This window comes from Entelurus aequoreus, linkage group LG06 (genome assembly GCF_033978785.1).
Source record: "Entelurus aequoreus isolate RoL-2023_Sb linkage group LG06, RoL_Eaeq_v1.1, whole genome shotgun sequence".
Lineage (NCBI taxonomy): Eukaryota > Metazoa > Chordata > Actinopteri > Syngnathiformes > Syngnathidae > Entelurus > Entelurus aequoreus.
Window position 1 is genome coordinate 3,356,583 of NC_084736.1, and position 22,932 is coordinate 3,379,514.

The 22,932-nt window shown below is 35.4% G+C and overlaps 1 protein-coding gene across 1 annotated transcript; it reads right to left on the reverse strand.

Moving 5' to 3' along the window:
- On the reverse strand, positions 1-21,172 carry crb3a (crumbs homolog 3a). Its single transcript, XM_062049853.1, has 5 exons — positions 20,659-21,172; positions 20,509-20,577; positions 20,274-20,428; positions 7,977-8,023; positions 1-1,500 (listed from the first exon to the last, which is right to left on the reverse strand). Exons 3-5 carry the CDS (start codon positions 20,356-20,358, stop codon positions 1,291-1,293), a joined length of 342 nt encoding a protein of 113 aa, XP_061905837.1. The 5' UTR covers positions 20,359-20,428; positions 20,509-20,577; positions 20,659-21,172; the 3' UTR covers positions 1-1,290.
- Positions 21,173-22,932: the final 1,760 nt, after the last annotated feature.

Genomic DNA, 22,932 nt, shown 5'->3' on the forward strand with positions numbered 1-22,932 from the left:
TAGAAATAAAGCAGGTTTATTGCATAAATTAACATACAAAAAAACATTCTGATTTGATGTAACTTGTTCAATTGTTGAGATGAAAAGTGTCAATTAAATCACAAAAAGGTGTGAGAGTAAATGTAGACCTTTCAGGTCAAATAGTGGGATTGAAGTATAAAATTAGTGAAGTTGTGTAAATGGTCAATAAAAAGAGAATACAACAATTTCATATTTTAACCTTCACACATTTTCAATGTCTGGACTACAGGCAGGCCAGTCTAGTACCTGCACTCTTTTACTATGAAGCCACGCTGTCGTAACACCTGGCTTGGCATCGTCTTGCTGAAATAAGCAGGGGCGTCCATGATAACAACATATGTTGCTCCAAAAGCTGTATGTACCTTTCAGCATTAATGGTGCCTTCACAGATGTGTAAGTTACCCATGTCTTGACCACTAATACACCCCCATACCATCACACATGCTGCCTTTTACACTTTCACCCTAGAACAATCCGGATGGTTCTTTTCCTCTTTGGTCCACAGTTTCCAAAGACAATTTGAAATGTGACCACAGAACACTTTTCCACTTTGCATGAGTCCATCTTAGATGAGCTCGGGCCCAGCGAAGCCGGCGGTGTTTCTGGGTGTTGTTGATAAATGGCTTCGGCTTTGCATAGTAGAGTTTTAACTTGCACTTACAGATGTAGCGACCGACTGCAGTTACTGACAGTGGGTTTATGAAGTGTTCCTGAGCCCATGTGGTGATATCCTTTACACACTGATGTGGCTTTTTGATGTAGTAGCGCCTGAGGGATCCAAGGTCACGGGCATTCAATGTTGGTTTTTGGCCTTGCCGCTTACGTGCGGTGATTTCTCCAGATTCTTGATGATATTACGGAGCGTAGATGGTGAAATCCCTAAATTCCTTGTGTTTGATGAGCATTCCTCAACGTTCTCAGTCTTTTTTGCCACTTGTGCCAGCTTTTTTGAAACATGTTGCAGGCATCAAATTCCAAATGAGCTAATATTTGCAAAAAATAACAAAGTTTTCCAGTTTGAACATGAAATATTTTGTCTTTGCAGTCTATTCAATTGTATATAAGTTTGTTGTAGTCTCTTTTTATGTAGCATTTCCACAAGGTGACAACTTTGCTAGTTTTGTGCGACATAACTTCCAACACAACCCGACCAAAGCAGGTGAAATTGATATAAAATACTGAAAGTGTTCACAGAATGTGCTGGAGGATGCCAGTAAACGCGTCTCCTTTTTGATGCCGTTCTCGGGGGTGGGGGGTCAAAGGTCAATGTCAAATGAGTCTCTCCTCTTTGGGCAACTTCAGCACGTCCGTGGCGGCCGAGCTTCGAGTGCCGCTTTGTTCCTCGGCGCTGGGTCTGTACGTGCCCTCCGTCTGGCGCTTCTTCTTCACCACGCACAGCAGCCACGCCACCACCGCCATGACCACGGCCAGCAGGCCCAGCGTGACCGTGGGGGCCACGATGGCGGCCATGTCGGGGCCCTGAAGTCAGACAATCAGTTTCAATTGTAAATTATGGATGGAATTTTTAAAAAAACGTCGTACCTTGTCTAAGCAGCAGGTGGTGCTATAAACACGTAAACACACTCAACCAATCCCAATCCTCAACAGTCAAAGGTGGAAAGTGACTTTATACATAAAAAATGTTTTATAATTATTTTTCACACTGGTAATACTTTTGAATATAGCATTTATTACATGTTTTTTACTTTCAAATATATTAGTATTTGAACTTTTGTCAGATTCAAATACTATTGTTACACATCTTTCTTTTGCAGATTTAAGTCGTTTTTTTACAGATTCAGACTACCGTATTTCCTTGAATAGCCGCAGGGGCGCCAATTAATTTAAAACCTCTTCTCACTCCTGCGCTTACCAAAAGCATGCGGGATGGGCAAGCATGCGCTAATTATTTTAAAACCTCTTCTCACTCTGGCGCTTACCTTATCTTGAAAAGCACATTTAATAAAAAAAAAACGTTTTTATGGTCTTACCTTTACTTATAAATGATGTCCATGTGCAGCTGCTTCTGATCAAAGGCAGTCTTCCTTATCTTTCTTCAGTTCTAAAAGTCTCTGGAGATATTCCTTTAATTATTACCTCCTGCTTCGATTGAAAGTCCAGTTTAGAAAACTGTTTTATTTTAGATATGTAATCCTCCATGGTAAAAGTGCAAGCAAACGATGGCGGCTCATGCATGCTGCTTGTTGTCTTCTTCTGCAGCACCGGTCTTCTGCAGTACTGGTAGTCGCAAGAAGGATCACTAGCGCCCTCTACCACCAAGAGGCGGGAGTCATTTAATGACTCATATTTGACCCGGCGGAAGTGCCAAGCATGCGCTAATTATTTTGGGAAACGAGTTTGACCCGGCTGTAATTCTAGGCAGGCGAATACTATATTCCCGGCGGCAATTCAAGGAAATACGGTATATATATATATATATATATATATATATATATATATATATATATATATATATATATATATATATATATATATATATATATATATATATATATATATATATATATATATATATATATAAAATTCCCAAAGTGATTCACTAAATTTAGGCCACAAGTCTGAATCTGAAAAAAATGATGTGTATTTTGAAAAAAATTTTAAAAAAAATAAAATGAAACTGTAAAAAAAAAATAAAAAAAATTTAAATTAAAAACAGGCTCTAATCTCAAACAAAAGTGAAAAAAAAGTAACAAACTTGACTTTTCACTTTCAAAGATTTTGTTTTTATAGTACAAAACTTAAGACCCTAATTGAGCGTTAAATTATTATAGTAGTAGCACCAAATATGACAAACTGAAAAAAATTCCAGAGTGAATCACAAAATTTAGGCCAGAAGTCTAAATCTGAAAAAAATATCATGTGTATTTTGAAAAAAAAAAGTGCAACTGAACAAATAATAAAATTTGAATCTGGAAAAAAAACAAAAAAAATAAAAAACAGGCTCAAATCTCAAACAAAAGTTTTTAAAAAAGTAACAAACATGTATTCAAATACTTCCCAGAGTGAAATTATAAATATATTTAACCTGTAAAAATGATGTTTACATTTATTTTTATTTATGTATTTTTCAAAATTAAACATCAAAACTTGGCTTTTCACTTTCAAAGTTTTTGTTTTTATAGTACAAAACTTTAGGCCCTAATTGAGCGTTAAATTATAATAGCAGTAGCACCAAATATGACAAACTGAAAAAATTCCCAGAGAGAATTGCAAAATTTAGGCCAGAAGTCTAAACCTGAAATAAATTATGTGTATTTAAAAAAAAAAAAATTAAACTGTAAAAAAAAAAAAAATTTGAATCTAAAAAAAACAAAAGAGGCTCAAATCTCAAACAAAAGTTATTAAAAAAGTAACAAACATGTATTCAAATACTTCCCAGAGTGAAATTATAAATATATTTAACCTGTAAAAAAAAATGTTTACACTTATTTTTATTTATAATGGTGTATTTTTCAAAATTAAATATCAAAACTTAACTTTTCACTTTCAAAGTTTTAGTTTTTATATTACAAAACTTTCGGCCCTAATTGAGCGTTAAATTATAATAGCAGTAGCACCAAATATGACAAACTGAAAAAAATAAGCTGTAAAAAAATTCCCAGAGTGAATCGCAAAATTTAGGCCAGAAGTCTGAATCTGACAAAAATGATGTGTATTTAAAAAAAAAAGAAAAAAAAAGTGTAAATGTAAAAAAAATAAGATTTGAATCTGAGAGGAAAAAAACAAAAACAGGCTCAAATCTCAAACAAAAGTTAAAAAAAAGTAACAATTATGTATTCAAATACTTCCCAGAGTGAAAATATAAATATATTTAACCTGTAAAAAAATGTTTACACATTTCATTTTTATTTATAATACACTGATGTATTTTTCAAAATTAAATATCAAAACTTAACTTTTCACTTTCAAAGTTTTAGTTTTTATAGTACAGAACTTTAGGCCCTAATTGAGCGTTAAATTATAATAGCAGTAGCACCAAATATGACAAACTGAAAAAAATTTACTGTAAAAAATTCCCAGAGTGAATCGCAAAATTTAGGCCAGAAGTCTGAATCTGACAAAAATGATGTGTATTTTGAAAAAACAAAAAGTAAAACTGTAAAAAAAAATAAGATTTGAATCTGGAAAAAAAACAAAACAGGCTCAAATCTCTAACAAAAGTTTTTAAAAAAGTAACAAACATGTATTCAAATACTTCCCAGAGTGAAATTATAAATATATTTAACCTGTAAAAATTATGTTTACACTTAATATTACTGATGTATTTCTCAAAATTTGACTTTGCACTTTCAAACATTTGGTTTTTAATAGTACAAAACTTTAGGCCCTAATTGAGCGTTAAATTATAATAGCAGTAGCACCAAATATGACAAACTGAAAAAAATAAACTGAAAAAAATTCCCAGAGTAAATCGCTAAATTTAGGCCAGAAGTCTAAATCTGAAAAAAATTGTGTATTTAAAAAAAAAAAAAAAAAAAAAGTGAATCTGTAAAAGAAATAAGATTTGAATCTGAGGGGGGAAAAAACAGGCTCAAATCTCAAACAAAAGTAAAAAAAAGTAACAATTATGTATTCAAATCATTCCCAGAGTGAAAATATAAATATATTTAAACTGTAAAAAAAATGTTTACACATTTATTGTTATTTATAATACACTGGTGTATTTTTCAAAATTAAATATCAAAACTTAACTTTTCACTTTCAAAGTTTTAGTTTTTATAGTACAAAACTTTCGGCCCTAATTGAGCGTTAAATTATAATAGCAGTAGCACCAAATATGACAAACTGAAAAAAATAAGCTGTAAAAAAATTCCCAGAGTGAATCGCAAAATTTAGGCCATAAGTCTGAATCTGACAAAAATGATGTGTATTTTGAAAAAAAAAAAGTAAAACTGTAAAAAAAAAAAAAGATTTGAATCTAGAAAAAAACAAAACAGGCTCAAATCTCAAACAAAAGTTTTTTAAAAACTAACAAACATGTATTCAAATACTTTCCAGAGTGAAATTATAAATATATTTAACCTGTAAAAATTATGTTTACACTTAATATTACTGATGTATTTTTCAAAATTTGACTTTTCACTTTCAAACATTTGGTTTTTTATAGTACAAAACTTTAGGCCCTAATTGAGCGTTAAATTATAATAGCAGTAGCACCAAATATGACAAACTGAAAAAAATAAACTGTAAAAAATTCCCAGTGAATCGCAAAATTTAGGCCAGAAGTCTGAATCCGAAAAAAATTATGTGTATTTAAAAAAAAAATAAAAAAAAGTGAAACTGTAAAAAAAATAAGATTTGAATCTGAGGGGAAAAAAACAAAAAACAGGCTCAAATCTCAAACAAAAGTAAAAAAAAAGTAACAATTATGTATTCAAATCATTCCCAGAGTGAAAATATAAATATATTTAACCTGTAAAAAAATGTTTACACTTATTTCTATTTATAATACACTGGTGTATTTTTCAAAATTAAACATCAAAACTTGACTTTTCACTTTCAAAGTTTTAGTTTTTATAGTACAAAACTTTAGGCCCTAATTGAGCGTTAAATTATAATAGCAGTAGCACCAAATATGACAAACTGAAAAAAATAAGCTGTAAAAAAATTCCCAGAGTGAATCGCTAAATTTAGGCCAGAAGTCTGAATCTGACAAAAATGATGTGAATTTTGAAAAAAGAAAAAGAAAAACTGTAAAAAAAAATAAGATTTGAATCTAGAAAAAAAAAAAAACAGGCTCAAATCTCAAACAAAAGTTTTTAAAAAAGTAACAAACATGTATTCAAATACTTCCCAGAGTGAAATTATAAATATATTTAACCTGTAAAAATTATGTTTACACTTAATATTACTGATGTATTTTTCAAAATTTGACTTTGCACTTTCAAACATTTGGTTTTTTATAGTACAAAACTTTAGGCCCTAATTGAGCGTTAAATTATAATAGCAGTAGCACCAAATATGACAAACTGAAAAAAATAAACTGTAAAAAATTCCCAGAGTGAATCGCAAAATTTAGGCCAGAAGTCTAAATCTGACAAAAATTATGTGTATTTAAAAAAATAAAAAAAAGTGAATCTGTAACAGAAATAAGATTTGAATCTGAGGGGGGAAAAAACAGGCTCAAATCTCAAACAAAAGTTAAAAAAAAGTAACAATTATGTATTCAAATCATTCCCAGAGTGAAAATATAAATATATTTAAACTGTAAAAATGTTTACACATTTATTGTTATTTATAATACACTGGTGTATTTTTCAAAATTAAATATCAAAACTTGACTTTTCACTTTCAAAGTTTTTGTTTTTATAGTACAAAACTTTAGGCCCTAATTGAGCGTTAAATTATAATAGCAGTAGCACCAAATATGACAAACTGAAAAAAATAAGCTGTAAAAAAATTCCTAGATTGAATCGCAAAATTTAGGCCAGAAGTCTGAATCTGACAAAAATGATGTGTATTTTGAAAAAAGAAAAAGTAAAACTGTAAAAAAAATAAGATTTGAATCTGGAAAAAAAACAAAACAGGCTCAAATCTCAAACAAAAGTTTTTTAAAAAGTAACAAACATGTATTCAAATACTTCCCAGAGTGAAATTATAAATATATTTAACCTGTAAAAAATAATGTTTACACTTAATATTACTGATGTATTTTTGAAAATTTGACTTTGCACTTTCAAACATTTGGTTTTTAATAGCACAAAACTTTAGGCCCTAATTGAGCGTTAAATTATAATAGCAGTAGCACCAAATATGACAAACTGAAAAAAATAAACTGTAAAAAATTCCCAGAGTAAATCGCAAAATTTAGGCCAGAAGTCTAAATTTGAAAAAAAAATTATGTGTATTTAAAAAAAAAAAAAAAAAAAGTGAATCTGTAAAAGAAATACGATTTGAATCTGAGGGGGAAAAAAACAGGCTCAAATCTCAAACAAATGTAAAAAAAAGTAACAATTATGTATTCAAATCATTCCCAGAGTGAAAATATAAATATATTTAAACTATAAAAAAAATGTTTACACATTTATTGTTATTTATAATACACTGGTGTATTTTTCAAAATTAAATATCAAAACTTGACTTTTCACTTTCAAAGTTTTAGTTTTGAATCGCAAAATTTAGACCAGAAGTCTGAATCTGACAAAAATGATGTGTATTTTGAAAAAAGAAAAAGTAAAACTGTAAAAAAATAAAATAAGATTTGAATCTGGAAAAAAAACAAAAGAGGCTCAAATATCAAACAAAAGTTTTTAAAAAAGTAACAAACATGTATTCAAATACTTCCCAGAGTGAAATTATAAATATATTTTACCTGTAAAAATGTTTTACACTGATGTATTTTTCAAAATTAAACATCAAAACTTAACTTTTCACTTTCAAAGTTTTAGTTTTTATAGTACAAAACTTTAGGCCCTAATTGAGCGTTAAATTATAATAGCGGTAGCACCAAATATGAATACATTTAATAAATACATATAAAGGGATTTTAATTTTGTATAATAAATATTTAAAATATAATGAAATGTTAATTATGTATTATTATTATTATTATTATTATTATTATCTGTTAACAGTATAATTGTGTACATTTTAATACATAATAAAACAATAAAAATAAATAATATAATTAATGTATTTAACATGTTGTGTTTGGCATTAACCTTGCATGTACCGTGTGTATATATATATATATATATATATATATATATATATATATATATATATATATATATATATATATATATATATGTATATATATATATATATATAAATGTTGTAGTTGTTTATTGTGCAAACAAAGAAAGCAGTTTTATTATTATTATTTTGACCTTGGCCAGTGTTTTCCCAATAAGTTAAATGATATTAAAAAAAAGTTATTAAAGTTGTTGGTGAGTGTTGAGTGCAGAAGAAGTGAAAGTGAAAGCTGGACTCACAGTAGCATTGTAGGACCTGAAGTCTCTGGACACAATGTCAGAAGTTCCTGTGGAGGACAAAGAAGCAGTGAAGTGAAGATAGAAGTCATCTTGATCCTTCACAGGTGGACCAACTTCATGACTAATAAACACAAACAACATCTTTGACTTCCTGACTAATAAACACAAATAACATCTTTGACATCTTGACCATGTCCCTTGTTACCTGTCTGCTACACCTTGACCATGTCCCTTGTTACCTGTCTGCTACACCTTGACCATGTCCCTTGTTGCCTGTCTGCTACACCTTGACCATGTCCCTTGTTACCTGTCTGCTACACCTTGACCATGTCCCTTGTTACCTGTCTGCTACACCTTGACCATGTCCCTTGTTACCTGTCTGCTACACCTTGACCATGTCCCTTGTTACCTGTCTACTACACCTTGACCATGTCCCTTGTTACCTGTCTGCTACACCTTGACCATGTCCCTTGTTACCTGTCTGCTACACCTTGACCATGTCCCTTGTTACCTGTCTACTACACCTTGACCATGTCCCTTGTTACCTGTCTGCTACACCTTGACCATGTCCCTTGTTACCTGTCTGCTACACCTTGACCATGTCCCTTGTTACCTGTCTGCTACACCTTGACCATGTCCCTTGTTACCTGTCTACTACACCTTGACCATGTCCCTTGTTGCCTGTCTGCTACACCTTGACCATGTCCCTTGTTACCTGTCTGCTACACCTTGACCATGTCCCTTGTTACCTGTCTGCTACACCTTGACCATGTCCCTTGTTGCCTGTCTGCTACACCTTGACCATGTCCCTTGTTACCTGTCTACTACACATTGACCATGTCCCTTGTTACCTGTCTGCTACACCTTGACCATGTCCCTTGTTACCTGTCTGCTACACCTTGACCATGTCCCTTGTTACCTGTCTGCTACACCTTCACCATGTCCCTTGTTGCCTGTCTGCTACACCTTGACCATGTCCCTTGTTACCTGTCTGCTACACCTTGACCATGTCCCTTGTTGCCTGTCTGCTACACCTTGACCATGTCCCTTGTTGCCTGTCTGCTACACCTTGACCATGTCCCTTGTTGCCTGTCTGCTACACCTTGACCATGTCCCTTGTTGCCTGTCTGCTACACCTTGACCATGTCCCTTGTTACCTGTCTGCTACACCTTGACCATGTCCCTTGTTGCCTGTCTGCTACACCTTGACCATGTCCCTTGTTACCTGTCTACTACACATTGACCATGTCCCTTGTTACCTGTCTGCTACACCTTGACCATGTCCCTTGTTACCTGTCTGCTACACCTTGACCATGTCCCTTGTTACCTGTCTGCTACACCTTCACCATGTCCCTTGTTGCCTGTCTGCTACACCTTGACCATGTCCCTTGTTACCTGTCTGCTACACCTTGACCATGTCCCTTGTTACCTGTCTGCTACACCTTGACCATGTCCCTTGTTGCCTGTCTGCTACACCTTGACCATGTCCCTTGTTGCCTGTCTGCTACACTTGACCATGTCCCTTGTTGCCTGTCTGCTACACCTTGACCATGTCCCTTGTTGCCTGTCTGCTACACCTTGACCATGTCCCTTGTTACCTGTCTGCTACACCTTGACCATGTCCCTTATTACCTGTCCTGCTACACCTTGACCATGTCCCTTGTTACCTGTCTGCTACACCTTGACCATGTCCCTTGTTACCTGTCTGCTACACCTTGACCATGTCCCTTGTTGCCTGTCTGCTACACCTTGACCATGTCCCTTGTTACCTGTCTACTACACATTGACCATGTCCCTTGTTACCTGTCTGCTACACCTTGACCATGTCCCTTGTTACCTGTCTGCTACACCTTGACCATGTCCCTTGTTACCTGTCTGCTACACCTTGACCATGTCCCTTGTTGCCTGTTCTGCTACACCTTGACCATGTCCCTTGTTACCTGTCTGCTACACCTTGACCATGTCCCTTATTACCTGTCTGCTACACCTTGACCATGTCCCTTGTTACCTGTCTGCTACACCTTGACCATGTCCCTTGTTACCTGTCTGCTACACCTTGACCATGTCCCTTGTTACCTGTCTGCTACACCTTGACCATGTCCCTTGTTGCCTGTCTGCTACACCTTGACCATGTCCCTTGTTACCTGTCTGCTACACCTTGACCATGTCCCTTGTTGCCTGTCTGCTACACCTTGGACCATGTCCCTTGTTACCTGTCTGCTACACCTTGACCATGTCCCTTGTTGCCTGTCTGCTACACCTTGACCATGTCCCTTGTTGCCTGTCTGCTACACCTTGACCATGTCCCTTGTTACCTGTCTGCTACACCTTGACCATGTCCCTTGTTACCTGTCTGCTACACCTTGACCATGTCCCTTGTTACCTGTCTGCTACACCTTGACCATGTCCCTTGTTACCTGTCTGCTACACCTTGACCATGTCTCATGTTTTTTTTTTTTTTTTTTTTTGGCATCATTATCGTTTTCAACCATATAATTTTCTAAAGTTAAAAAATACTGAATAAATGTTTTAAAGAAAGTAATACTAATTGAATATCTGTTTTTTGCCTTAAAAATAAACCTTTTACAGAGTACTATAATAAAATTGACTAAATCATGATTGTCAATGAACTCTCCTAAAATAACAGAAACCACATTAAGCTTCATAAACAAACCAATCTTTAAACACATTTTTTCAACTTCCACCCAAAATGAAGACACAATATGACAATACCAAAACAAATGTAGGGTGGATTCAGGCTCCTGACAACAAAATCGGCAATCATCTGACTCTGTCATATTCCATATTTTTAACATTTTTCCCAATAAAAATATTGAAGGGTTTAGTAATAATAATATTGAAAGTAAAATAATGTATGCAGACGATACAAGCTTCTTTATAAGCCCCAATCCTCATTGTCTGCAAAACCTTCTTGATCTTTTGGACATATTTTCACAGCAATCTGGCCTTAAGCTTAATTATGATAAATGTAAAATATTAAGGATCGGAAATCTAAAGGGAACGTCCTTTCGAATGGAATGTAAAGTGCCTGTTTTGTGGACAGATGGACCAGTTAACATACTTGGTGTTGTTGTCCCAGAGAACCTGGAAGATCTAGGCTCAGTAAATTATGATAATCGACTAAGAAAGCTGGATAAAATTATGCAATTATGGAAAGGGAAATCCTTAACCTTGTATGTAAAATATCTATTGTCAACTCGTTAATTATTCCTCAATTTATTTATTTGTTTTTGTCATTACCAGCTCATCACAAAACTTTTTTAAGATTTATGAGCGGAGGGTCTTCGATTTTGTCTGGGACGGCAAACCAGAAAGGATTAAAAGAAAGGTTTTGTACAAAGAGTATGAATATGGGGGCTTGAAACTTCTCAACCTTGAAGCTATGTGTCTGTCTTTAAAAGCATCAATTGTTCCAAAGATGTATTTAAACATTGAGTGGTACACAAATGTCCTGTTGGACAAAAAACATGTACTGTATCAAAAGAAATTGTATCCTTTTTTACAAGTGATCCCCTCCCAGAGAGTCTGCTGGGAAACATGGCGGGGTTCATAAAGGAAACAATCCACTCATAGTGGTGTTTTCAATTTATGTGCCAGAAAAAAGAGACGATATTTTGCAGCAGATAATATGGATGAACTCTAATATTGTAATAGATGGAAAGCCTTTCTTTTGGAAAAATATTTTTGAAAGAGGAATCATTTTTGTCAATGATATTATCAATGAGAATGGTAAAATTATGAAGTATGATGAATTTACAAATATGTATTGTGATGCTTGCTCAAGCTTTTCATTTTATCAACTAACTGGAGTCATTGGGAAAAGATGGGAACAAATTAATTATGGAACTACTAAATTATTAGTTTGTAAACCCTTAATAAGAAATTCTAGTTGGCAAAAAGGAACTAAAATAAATTGAAAAATATATAAGTTTTATTTAACAAAGAAATCTTTGAAGGCTGCCTCATACAACACAAATGGAAAATGGGAGGACTTTTTTGACTGCCCGTTGCCGTGGGATACAATATTCAAATTAATCTATAAAACCATGTCTGCCTTGTTAGCAGACAGGTAACAAGGCAGACATGGTCAAGGTGTAGCAGACAGGTAACAAGGGACATGGTCAAGGTGTCTGTCTGCTACACCTTGACCATGTCTCTTATTACCTGTTTGCTACACCTTGACCATGTCCCTTGTTACCTGTCTACTACACCTTGACCATGTCCCTTGTTACCTGTCTGCTACACCTTGACCATGTCCCTTGTTACCTGTCTGCTACACCTTGACCATGTCCCTTGTTACCTGTCTACTACACCTTGACCATGTCCCTTGTTACCTGTCTGCTACACCTTGACCATGTCCCTTGTTACCTGTCTACTACACCTTGACCATGTCCCTTGTTACCTGTCTACTACACCTTGACCATGTCCCTTGTTACCTGTCTGCTACACCTTGACCATGTCCCTTGTTACCTGTCTGCTACACCTTGACCATGTCCCTTGTTACCTGTCTGCTACACCTTGACCATGTCCCTTGTTACCTGTCTGCTACACCTTGACCATGTCCTTTGTTACCTGTCTACTACACCTTGACCATGTCCCTTGTTACCTGTCTACTACACCTTGACCATGTCCCTTGTTACCTGTCTGCTACACCTTGACCATGTCCCTTGTTACCTGTCTGCTACACCTTGACCATGTCCCTTGTTACCTGTCTACTACACCTTGACCATGTCCCTTGTTACCTGTCTGCTACACCTTGACCATGTCCCTTGTTACCTGTCTGCTACACCTTGACCATGTCCCTTGTTACCTGTCTACTACACCTTGACCATGTCCTTGTTACCTGTCTGCTACACCTTGACCATGTCCCTTGTTACCTGTCTGCTACACCTTGACCATGTCCCTTGTTACCTGTCTACTACACCTTGACCATGTCCCTTGTTACCTGTCTGCTACACCTTGACCATGTCCCTTGTTACCTGTCTGCTACACCTTGACCATGTCCCTTGTTACCTGTCTACTACACCTTGACCATGTCCCTTGTTACCTGTCTGCTACACCTTGACCATGTCCCTTGTTACCTGTCTGCTACACCTTGACCATGTCCCTTGTTACCTGTCTGCTACACCTTGACCATGTCCCTTGTTACCTGTCTGCTACACCTTGACCATGTCCCTTGTTACCTGTCTGCTACACCTTGACCATGTCCCTTGTTACCTGTCTACTACACCTTGACCATGTCCCTTGTTACCTGTCTGCTACACCTTGACCATGTCCCTTGTTACCTGTCTACTACACCTTGACCATGTCCCTTGTTACCTGTCTGCTACACCTTGACCATGTCCCTTGTTACCTGTCTGCTACACCTTGACCATGTCCCTTGTTACCTGGTCTGCTACACCTTGACCATGTCCCTTGTTACCTGTCTACTACACCTTGACCATGTCCCTTGTTACCTGTCTACTACACCTTGACCATGTCCCTTGTTACCTGTCTGCTACACCTTGACCATGTCCCTTGTTACCTGTCTGCTACACTTGACCATGTCCCTTGTTACCTGTCTGCTACACCTTGACCATGTCCCTTGTTACCTGTCTGCTACACCTTGACCATGTCCCTTGTTACCTGTCTGCTACACCTTGACCATGTCCCTTGTTACCTGTCTGCTACACCTTGACCATGTCCCTTGTTACCTGTCTGCTACACCTTGACCATGTCCCTTGTTACCTGTCTGCTACACCTTGACCATGTCCCTTGTTACCTGTCTGCTACACCTTGACCATGTCCCTTGTTACCTGTATGCACAACATGTGTGGTAAACAGCACACAAAATGTCTTCCACCCAAACAGTGAAGTGTAGGACTTGAGCAAAAGAAGGCTTCACGTGTTCACCCTCACCCTCACCCGGCACAGCACGGTACGGCACGGTAAGGTACGGCTAATCTGGCCTCACCGTGGCCACTTTTTCATGTTAAAAAATGTTGAAGTGCTCCGTCAGCACACCCTCTGACTATCCCGTCACATTTAGCATGCTTTTATCTGCCAGAAGGACGCGGTGTGCAGCACACTGTGGTGACTTACAAGTGGTGTGCAGCACATTGTGGTGACTTACAAGTGGTGTGCAGCACATTGTGGTGACTTACAAGTGGTGTGCAGCACGTTGTGGTGACTTACAAGCCGTGCAGCGCATGAGCGGCCATGTGATGACTGGGTGACATCACTAAGTAACACGCCGAGGAGGAGGAGGAGGAGGAGGAGAAGCCAAGGAATGTGGAGGGTTGGCCACGTACTCACTAATATGCTGAGATATGCCGGGGAGAAAAGCGAACAATCATCTAAAGTGTATCTCTTACTCGTGTGTCATCTTTCAAAGCTTTCACTGAGACACTTTTACAGGAACTGAAAACCACCCTATCTTCCCCCCCCCCCCCCCCTCCCTCGGTCAAATATTCACCAGGGCAAACTTTGTGAGGACAAAAGTACAACCTGATAAGTCCACAAGCTCCCACACAGGAAGGCCCTGTGAAAATAATTATTATAATGTAAAAATAATAATAACAATAATATCTAATAATAATAATAATGCAATAATATATATAATATACAATATAATATCATATAAAATGAAATGTAGGTCTAAGTGAGACCTACATAGAGGTTTTTGTTTCATGTCTCTAAGACGTTCCTACCGGAAGTTACAAGCAGTTTTGTCTTGAGTTTTCCTCCGAGGAGCAGTTTTGTCTGTGTTTTATTCCTAGGGGGCGCTAGAGCGCAATTTTGAGTTTTGGGGTTCGTTTTTTTTTATTAGATCGCAATTTCTGCCAGTCCTGATGTGTGTAAAAAGTTTGGTGAGTTTTGAAGTATTTTAAGGGGGTCAAATTACAGCTCAAAGAGGCAAAAATGTATGTTTTAGTAAACTTTTGTCTTGAAGGGGGAATTGCCAACTTCCTGTTGATTTTTGCCCGAGGAAATTGATTAATGAAATGTAGGTCTAAGTGAGACCTACATTGAGAATTTAGTTTCATGTCTCTACGACATTCGTACTGGGAGTTAGAGGAAGTTTTGTCTGGTTTTTTTCCTAGGGGGCGCTAGAGCGCAATTTTGAGTTTTGGGGTTCGGTTTTTTATTAGATCGCAATTTCCGCCAGTCCTGATGTGTGCAAAAAGTTTGGTGAGTTTTGAAGTATTTTAAGAGGGTCAAATTACAGCTCAAAGAGGCAAAAATGTATGTTTTTAGTAAACTTTTGTCTTGAAGGGGGAATTGCCAACTTCCTGTTGATTTTTGCCCGAGGAAATTAATTAATGAAATGTAGGTCTAAGTGAGACCTACATTGAGAATTTAGTTTCATGTCTCTACGACATTCGTACGGGGAGTTAGAGGAAGTTTTGTCTGTGTTTTTTTCCTAGGGGACGCTAGAGCGCAATTTTGAGTTTTGGGGTTCGGTTTTTTTTCATTAGATCGCAATTTCCGCCAGTCCTGATGTGTGTAAAAAGTTTGGTGAGTTTTGAAGTATTTTAAGGGGGTCAAATTACAGCTCAAAGAGGCAAAAATGTATGTTTTTAGTAAACTTTTGTCTTGAAGGGGGAATTGCCAACTTCCTGTTGATTTTTGCCCGAGGAAATTGATTAATGAAATGTAGGTCTAAGTGAGACCTACATTGAGAATTTAGTTTCATGTCTCTACGACATTTGTACTGGGAGTTAGAGGAAGTTTTGTCTGTGTTTTTTTTCTTAGGGGGCGCTAGAGCGCAATTTTGAGTTTTGGGTTTCGTTTTTTTTTTTTTATTAGATCGCAATTTCCGCCAGTCCTGATGTGTGTAAAAAGTTTGGTGAGTTTTGAAGTATTTTAAGGGGGTCAAATTACAGCTCAAAGAGGCAAAAATGTATGTTTTTAGTAAACTTTTGTCTTGAAGGGGGAATTGCCAACTTCCTGTTGATTTTTCGCCGAGGAAATTGATTAATGAAATGTAGGTCTAAGTGAGACCTACATTGAGAATTTAGTTTCATGTCTCTACGACATTTGTACGGGGAGTTAGAGGAAGTTTTGTCTGTGTTTTTTTTCCTAGGGGGCGCTAGAGCGCAATTTTGAGTTTTGGGGTTCGGTTTGGTTTTTTTCATTAGATCACAATTCCCGCCAGTCCTGATGTGTGTAAAAAGTTTGGTGAGTTTTGAAGTATTTTAACGGGGTCAAATTACAGCAGTTAAAAGAGGCAATTATGTATGTTTTTAGTAAACTTTTGTCTTGAAGGGGGAATTGCCAACTTCCTGTTGATTTTTGCCCGAGGAAATTAATTAATGAAATGTAGGTCTAAGTGAGACCTACATTGAGAATTTATTTCATGTCTCTACGACATTCGTACTGGGTGTTAGAGGAAGTTTTGTCTGTGTTTTTTTTCCTAGGGGGCGCTAGAGCGCAATTTTGAGTTTTGGGGTTCGGTTTTTTCATTAGATCGCAATTTCCGCCAGTCCTGATGTGTGTAAAAAGTTTGGTGAGTTTTGAAGTATTTTAAGCGGGTCAAATTACAGCTCAAAGAGGCAAAAATGTATGTTTTTAGTAAACTTTTGTCTTGAAGGGGGAATTGCCAACAGACTGTTGATTTTTGCCCGAGGAAATTGATTAATGAAATGTAGATCTAAGTGAGACCTACATTGAGAATTTAGTTTCATGTCTCTACGACATTCGTACGGGGAGTTAGAGGAAGTTTTGTCTGTGTTTTTTTTCCTAGGGGGCGCTAGAGCGCAATTTTGAGTTTTGGGGTTCTGTTTTTTATATTAGATCGCAATTTCCGCCAGTCCTGATGTGTGTAAAAAGTTTGGTGAGTTTTGAAGTATTTTAAGGGGGTCAAATTACAGCTCAAAGAGGCAAAAATGTATGTTTTTAGTAAACTTTTGTCTTGAAGGGGGAATTGCCAACTTCCTGTTGATTTTTGCCTGAGGAAATTAATTAATGAAATGTAGGTCTAAGTGAGACCTACATTGAGAATTTAGTTTCATGTCTCTACGACATTCGTACGGGGAGTTTGAGGAAGTTTTGTCTGTGTTTTTTTTCCTAGGGGGCGCTAGAGCGCAATTTTGAGTTTTGGGGTTCGTTTTTTTTATTAGATCGCAATTTCCGCCAGTCCTGATGTGTGTAAAAAGTTTGGTGAGTTTTGAAGTATTTTAAGATTACAGCTCAAAGAGGCAAAAATTAATGTTTTTAGTAAACTTTTGTCTTGAAGGGGGAATTGCCAACTTCCTGTTGATTTTTGCCCGAGGAAATTGATTAATGAAATGTAGGTCTAAGTGAGACCTACATTGAGAATTTAGTTTCATGTCTCTACGACATTCGTACTGGGTGTTAGAGGAAGTTTTGTCTGTGTTTTTTTTTTCTAGGGGGCGCTAGAGCGCAATTTTGAGTTTTGGGGTTTGGTTTTTTATTAGATCGCAATTTCCGTCAGTCCTGATGTGTGTAAAAAAGTTTGGTGAGTTTTGAAGTATTTTAAGGGGGTCAAATTACAGCTCAAAGAGGCAAAAATTAATGTTTTTAGTAAACTTTTGTCTTGAAGGGGGAATTGCCAACTTCCTGTTGATTTTTGCCCGAGGAAATTAATTAATGAAATGTAGGTCTAAGTGAGACCTACATTGAGAATTTAGTTTCATGTCTCTACGACATTCGTACTGGGTGTTAGAGGACGTTTTGTCTGTGTTTTTTTTCCTAGGGGGCGCTAGAGCGCAATTTTGAGTTTTGGGGTTCGGTTTTTTTATTAGATCGCAATTTCCGCCAGTCCTGATGTGTGTAAAAAGTTTGGTGAGTTTTGAAGTATTTTAAGGGGGTCAAATTACAGCTCAAAGAGGCAAAAATGTATGTTTTTAGTAAACTTTTGTCTTGAAGGGGGAATTGCCAACTTCCTGTTGATTTTTGCCCGAGGAAATTAATTTTTATTTTTACACTATATGCCAATAAAGAACATATGTTCTTACGTTTTACTATGAACTTATTTTTACACTTTTTACGTAACAATTAAGTATCTTTTATTTCTATAGCGCTCCTCATAGAGAGCTCCAAAAGTGCCTCACATGGTTGAAATACAAAGAGTAGAATCACATATTAGCATACAGCTTGATGAAACATAGCAAATACATCAATACATATATCAAATAATACAATTAGTATTTGGAATATTACTTGAAGAAGATTAGAAAATAAGAATATATGTTTTTATTTTTTACTGTTTACACTATAACTTATTTTTACACTTAAACAGTTAAAAGTTATGTTTTAATAATCAGCGGTTAACCTATTTTATACATGTATGCCAATTAGGAACATATGTTTTGAATTTTTACTATTAACAGTGTATAACTTATTTTCCACTTGTTTAACAATTCAAAATATTGCATATTTAAATTCTTTCCACATAGTATAGTATTATATTGTTTTATACTATAGTATGGTACTATATTGTATCTTACACTTGTATGCCAATAAAGAACGTATATTTTACATTTTTTTATTTGGACTTTTTTTACTTTTTTTTTTTACTCTTGTCTGCCAATCAGAATTATTCTAATCAGGAATATTACATTATTTTATAGTATAGTATTATATTATTTTATATTATAGTATGGTACTATATCGTATCTTACACTTGTATGCCAATTAAGAACGTATTTTTTACTTTTTTTATTTTTTACTTTTTACTTCTAGTTACTCTTGTCTGCCAATCAGGAATATTATAATCAGGAATATTACATCATTTTATAGTATAGTATTATATTATTTTATATTATAGTATGGTACTATATTGTATCTTACACTTGTATGCCAATTAAGAATGTTTTTTTTACTTTTTTAAATTTTTTTACTTTTTACTTCTGGTTACTCTTGCCTGCCAATCAGGAATATTACATAGTTGTATTGTATAGTATTATATTATTTTATATTATAGTATGGTACTATATCGTATCTTACACTTGTATGACAATTAAGAACATATTTTTTTACTTCTTTTATTTTTTACTTTTAGTTACTCTTGTCTGCTAATCAGGAATATTACATTATTTTATAGTATAGCATTATATTATTTTATATTATAGTATGGTACTATATCATATCTTACATTTGTATGCCAATTAAGAACGTATTTTTTACTTTTTTTTTTTTTTTTTACTTTTTACTTCTTTTTACTCTTGTCTGCCAATCAGGAATATTACATCATTTTATAGTATAGTATTATACTATTTTATATTATAGCATGGTACTATATCGTATCTTACACTTGTATGCCAATTAAGAACTTTTTTTTTTAACGTTTTACTTCTTTTTTCTCTTGTCTGCCAATGATGTTATTTTATAGTAAATCCATTTTACACTTGTTTGCCAATAAAGAACATATGTTTTATTCCTGCTACTAACAGTGGTTAAAGGAGCTGTTTGCAACTCCTCACAGTTACATTTTACAAAGCAAAAATGCTAACAAGAACACTAGCAGCTAGCTGATGCTAGCATTAGTGATTTAACACAACATTTGAATATTAATATTTTATATCATATCTTGTGTGACAACTTTATTTTGTTTCATGTTTGACTAGTAGCAGGGGTTCACTTCTTTTTACACCAGAACATATTATTTGTACTTTTCACTATTAACAGTATCTAACTTAATTTACTACTTGCCCAATAATTACAAATATTATATATTTTTTATGTTTTGGTAGCAACAGTGGTGAACTGTTGCTACCAAAACAACAAACACTTGCATACCAATTAGGATTTTTTTTTTTTACTAACAACAGTGGTTAAGTTCTTGTCTAACAGTAAAAATATGATATAGTTTTGGTGTTTTACTTTAACTTCTTTTCACAGGTGTCTGCTAATGAAGAATATGATATCAAATCTACTATTTTGCACTTGCATGATAATGATGAACATCATGTTTTATATTAACAGCAGTTAACTTATTGTTGCACTTGTCTAACAATGTCAAATTTTATAAAAAAGACGGATATATTTTTTCATATTTTACTATTAACAGTGGTTAACTTTTTTTTTTTTTACACTTGTATGCCCTTTTTTATTCTGCATAACTTCTTTCTACACTTGAAAATGAAAATATATATATTTTTTACTTTTTACTGTCAACAGTAGTTATCTTATTTTTGTCCGACAATTACAATTCTTATGTTTTAGTATTAACACGGCTTAACTTCTTTTTACACTTTTGTCCCAATGAGGTTTTTTTTAATCCTTGGCACTTTGGTTGTTTGGTAAGTGCTATGATCTTCTTTGGCAACTCACCCCACACAGGATCGGTGGTCACCAGCAGCAGAAGTAAAAGACTTGCCGGCATGACGACGCCAGGTGTGCTTGCACTCACGGCCATGCCTAGAACCAGGTCAGGTCCTAGACCGGGTCTGGTGCGCAGCAAATTGTGTCCATTTCCCGGAAGCCACCTGATGCCGTTCAGAAGAAACATGTCATGCGTGATAAAGGAAAGATACAATAATAATAATAATAATAATAATACACTCACCTCAAACGGGGCCGCTCTCAGGTAGGCAGCAAAAAGGAGGAAATTACTCCATGTTACTTCCGCCCTGACCTTCCCATGCAGATAACATCGTTAGAATAAACTCTCTATGTAAAGCACCTGGTCACGTGACCCAGCCCGGTGTTACATTACCTGCACAGATGCTCCTTTGTGCCTAAATAAAAGTCAGTGCGGCGACACAGAAGAGAGTGAAGTTACAAACAGTCCAGTGCCGACAACAATATGCTAACAAATAATACTTCTCCCTGTCGAGGGTGCACTTTGCCCTCCTGGATTGTTCTCAGGCTGCACTGTTTGCTTGCCCTCGCCGCTGCGACTCTTACCTAGCAACCTGGCTCGAAGGGAGGGAAACAGCGCCCCCCTGTGGCGGTTAAAGCCTCACAACTCCTGGACAAAATGAGCATTCCTGGAATATTTCTCGGGATGAAAGCAGTTTTCTCACCTAATCCCGACCTCTCAGTCTGGGAAAGGGGGTCAAAGTGAAGGGATCCTAATTAGCAGCGTGATAGCCATTAAGCTCTTAAATGATGTATTTGTATGATTGTTTTTGCATGTTTACGACGAATAAAATGTACTAAAATAAAGTGTGTTGTAATAATCCAGGAATGTAACTCCAATGTGTCTCCCTCGAACCTTTTACTTCCTATCAATAACGTCACTTCCCTATCTCTCCCCGGAAGTCCCGCCCCCTACCATGTCTGCTCCTGGCTGGGAGAAGGTGTCTCTGGGTAATAATCTAATTAGCATATTTAAAACTAATACAATATATAGATATTTTTTTATCCTTTAGTGCTCCCCTCAAGTTTGGTCCTGGGAGTGTCAGTCATAAAAAGGTTAAAAGTAAGTCATGTATTAATAAAAAATAAAACAACTAAGTGGTTGATTTGAAGTAATTGGAGCCTTAAATATGTCAATAATTCATAACATTAATAACATTGGTCCATTGTAGTTATCTAATTTTTTCATATATATATATATATATATATATATATATATATATATATATATATATATATATATATATATATATATATATTAGGGATGTCCGATAATGGCTTTTTGCCGATATCCGATATTGTCCAACTCTTTAATTACCGATACCGATATCAACCGATATATACAGTGGTGGAATTAACACATTAATATGTCTAACTTGGACAACCAGGTATGGTGAAGATAAGGTAATTAAAAACATTTTCTTGAATAAAAAAGAAAGTAAAACAATATAAAAACAGTTACATAGAAACTAGTAATTAATGAAAATTAGTAACATTAACTGTTAAAGGTTAGTACTATTAGTGGAGCAGCAGCACGCACAATCATGTGTGCTTACGGACTGTATCCCTTGCAGACTGTATTGATATATATTGATATATAATGTAGGAAGCAGAATATTAATAACAGAAAGAAACAACCCTTTTGTGTGAATGAGGAGGGAGGTTTTTTGGGTTGATGCATTAATTGTAAGTGTATCTTGTGTTTTTTATGTTGATTTAATTAAAAAAAAAACAAAAAAAAAACGATACCGGTAATAAAAAAAAACGATACCGATAATTTCCGATATTACATTTTAACGCATTTATCGGCCAATAATATCGGCAGGCCGATATTATCGGACATCCCTAATATATATATATATATATATATATATATATATATATATATATATATATATATATATATATATATGAGAGAGCAATATTGCCCCCTTGTGGTTCTGTGCCGTCACAACTCCCTCCTCCAACCATAACACTTTCACTTAACACACAAAGTTGACCTTTAGTTTTGTCTTTAAAGTATAATTAATGTCCTCTTTTTGTGTGGTTTTTTTTGTTTACAAAATAACAAATGAAAATGGCCCCTACATAATTTGACTTTTCAGTATGCAACCCTTAGTGGAAGACGTTTGGACACACCTGAGCTGTATTCACTGTTTAGAGTTTTTCGCATTACATTACAAATGTTTTTTGTTTTTGTTTACAATTTTACTCTTGTTTAATCCAACAATAAGCCAACACAACTGGATCTGCCGGCCGCACTATGGACACCCCCGTGTGAAGACAATATTTTATTGCATGTTCAGATTGTTCTCAAATTTAAAAGACATGCATCGCATGCAATTTAACCCGTCAAAATTGAAAGAGCGAATACATTTAGTTAGAAAAGATGAAGTGCTATAAGAGTGCACTTTACTTCCAGGCTTTTGCGGGCCGCATAAAACAATGTGGCGGGCCAGAACTGGCCCCCGGGCCTTGAGTTTGACACCTGTGTTCCAGAACTAAAACTGGTTCGGAACTAATAAATGTTCAGATTGTAATAATCCAAATATGATAAGCAGCAAAGTGGACAGCCGTCAACATTGTGGCTCTGAGAGTGAACAGAGGCGACAAGAAGTAAGCCAGCTAG

Excerpts from the sequence above, each read along its gene's own strand:
- crb3a (XM_062049853.1), bottom strand. The coding sequence starts at position 20,358 with ATGGCCGTGAGTGCAAGCACACCTGGCGTCGTCATGCCGGCAAGTCTT. Across the intron at positions 8,024-20,273 it reads GACCACCGATCCTGTGTGGG|GAACTTCTGACATTGTGTCC; the intron begins GTGAGTTGCCAA and ends TGTCCTCCACAG. Across the intron at positions 1,501-7,976 it reads TCAGGTCCTACAATGCTACT|GGCCCCGACATGGCCGCCAT; the intron begins GTGAGTCCAGCT and ends GTCTGACTTCAG.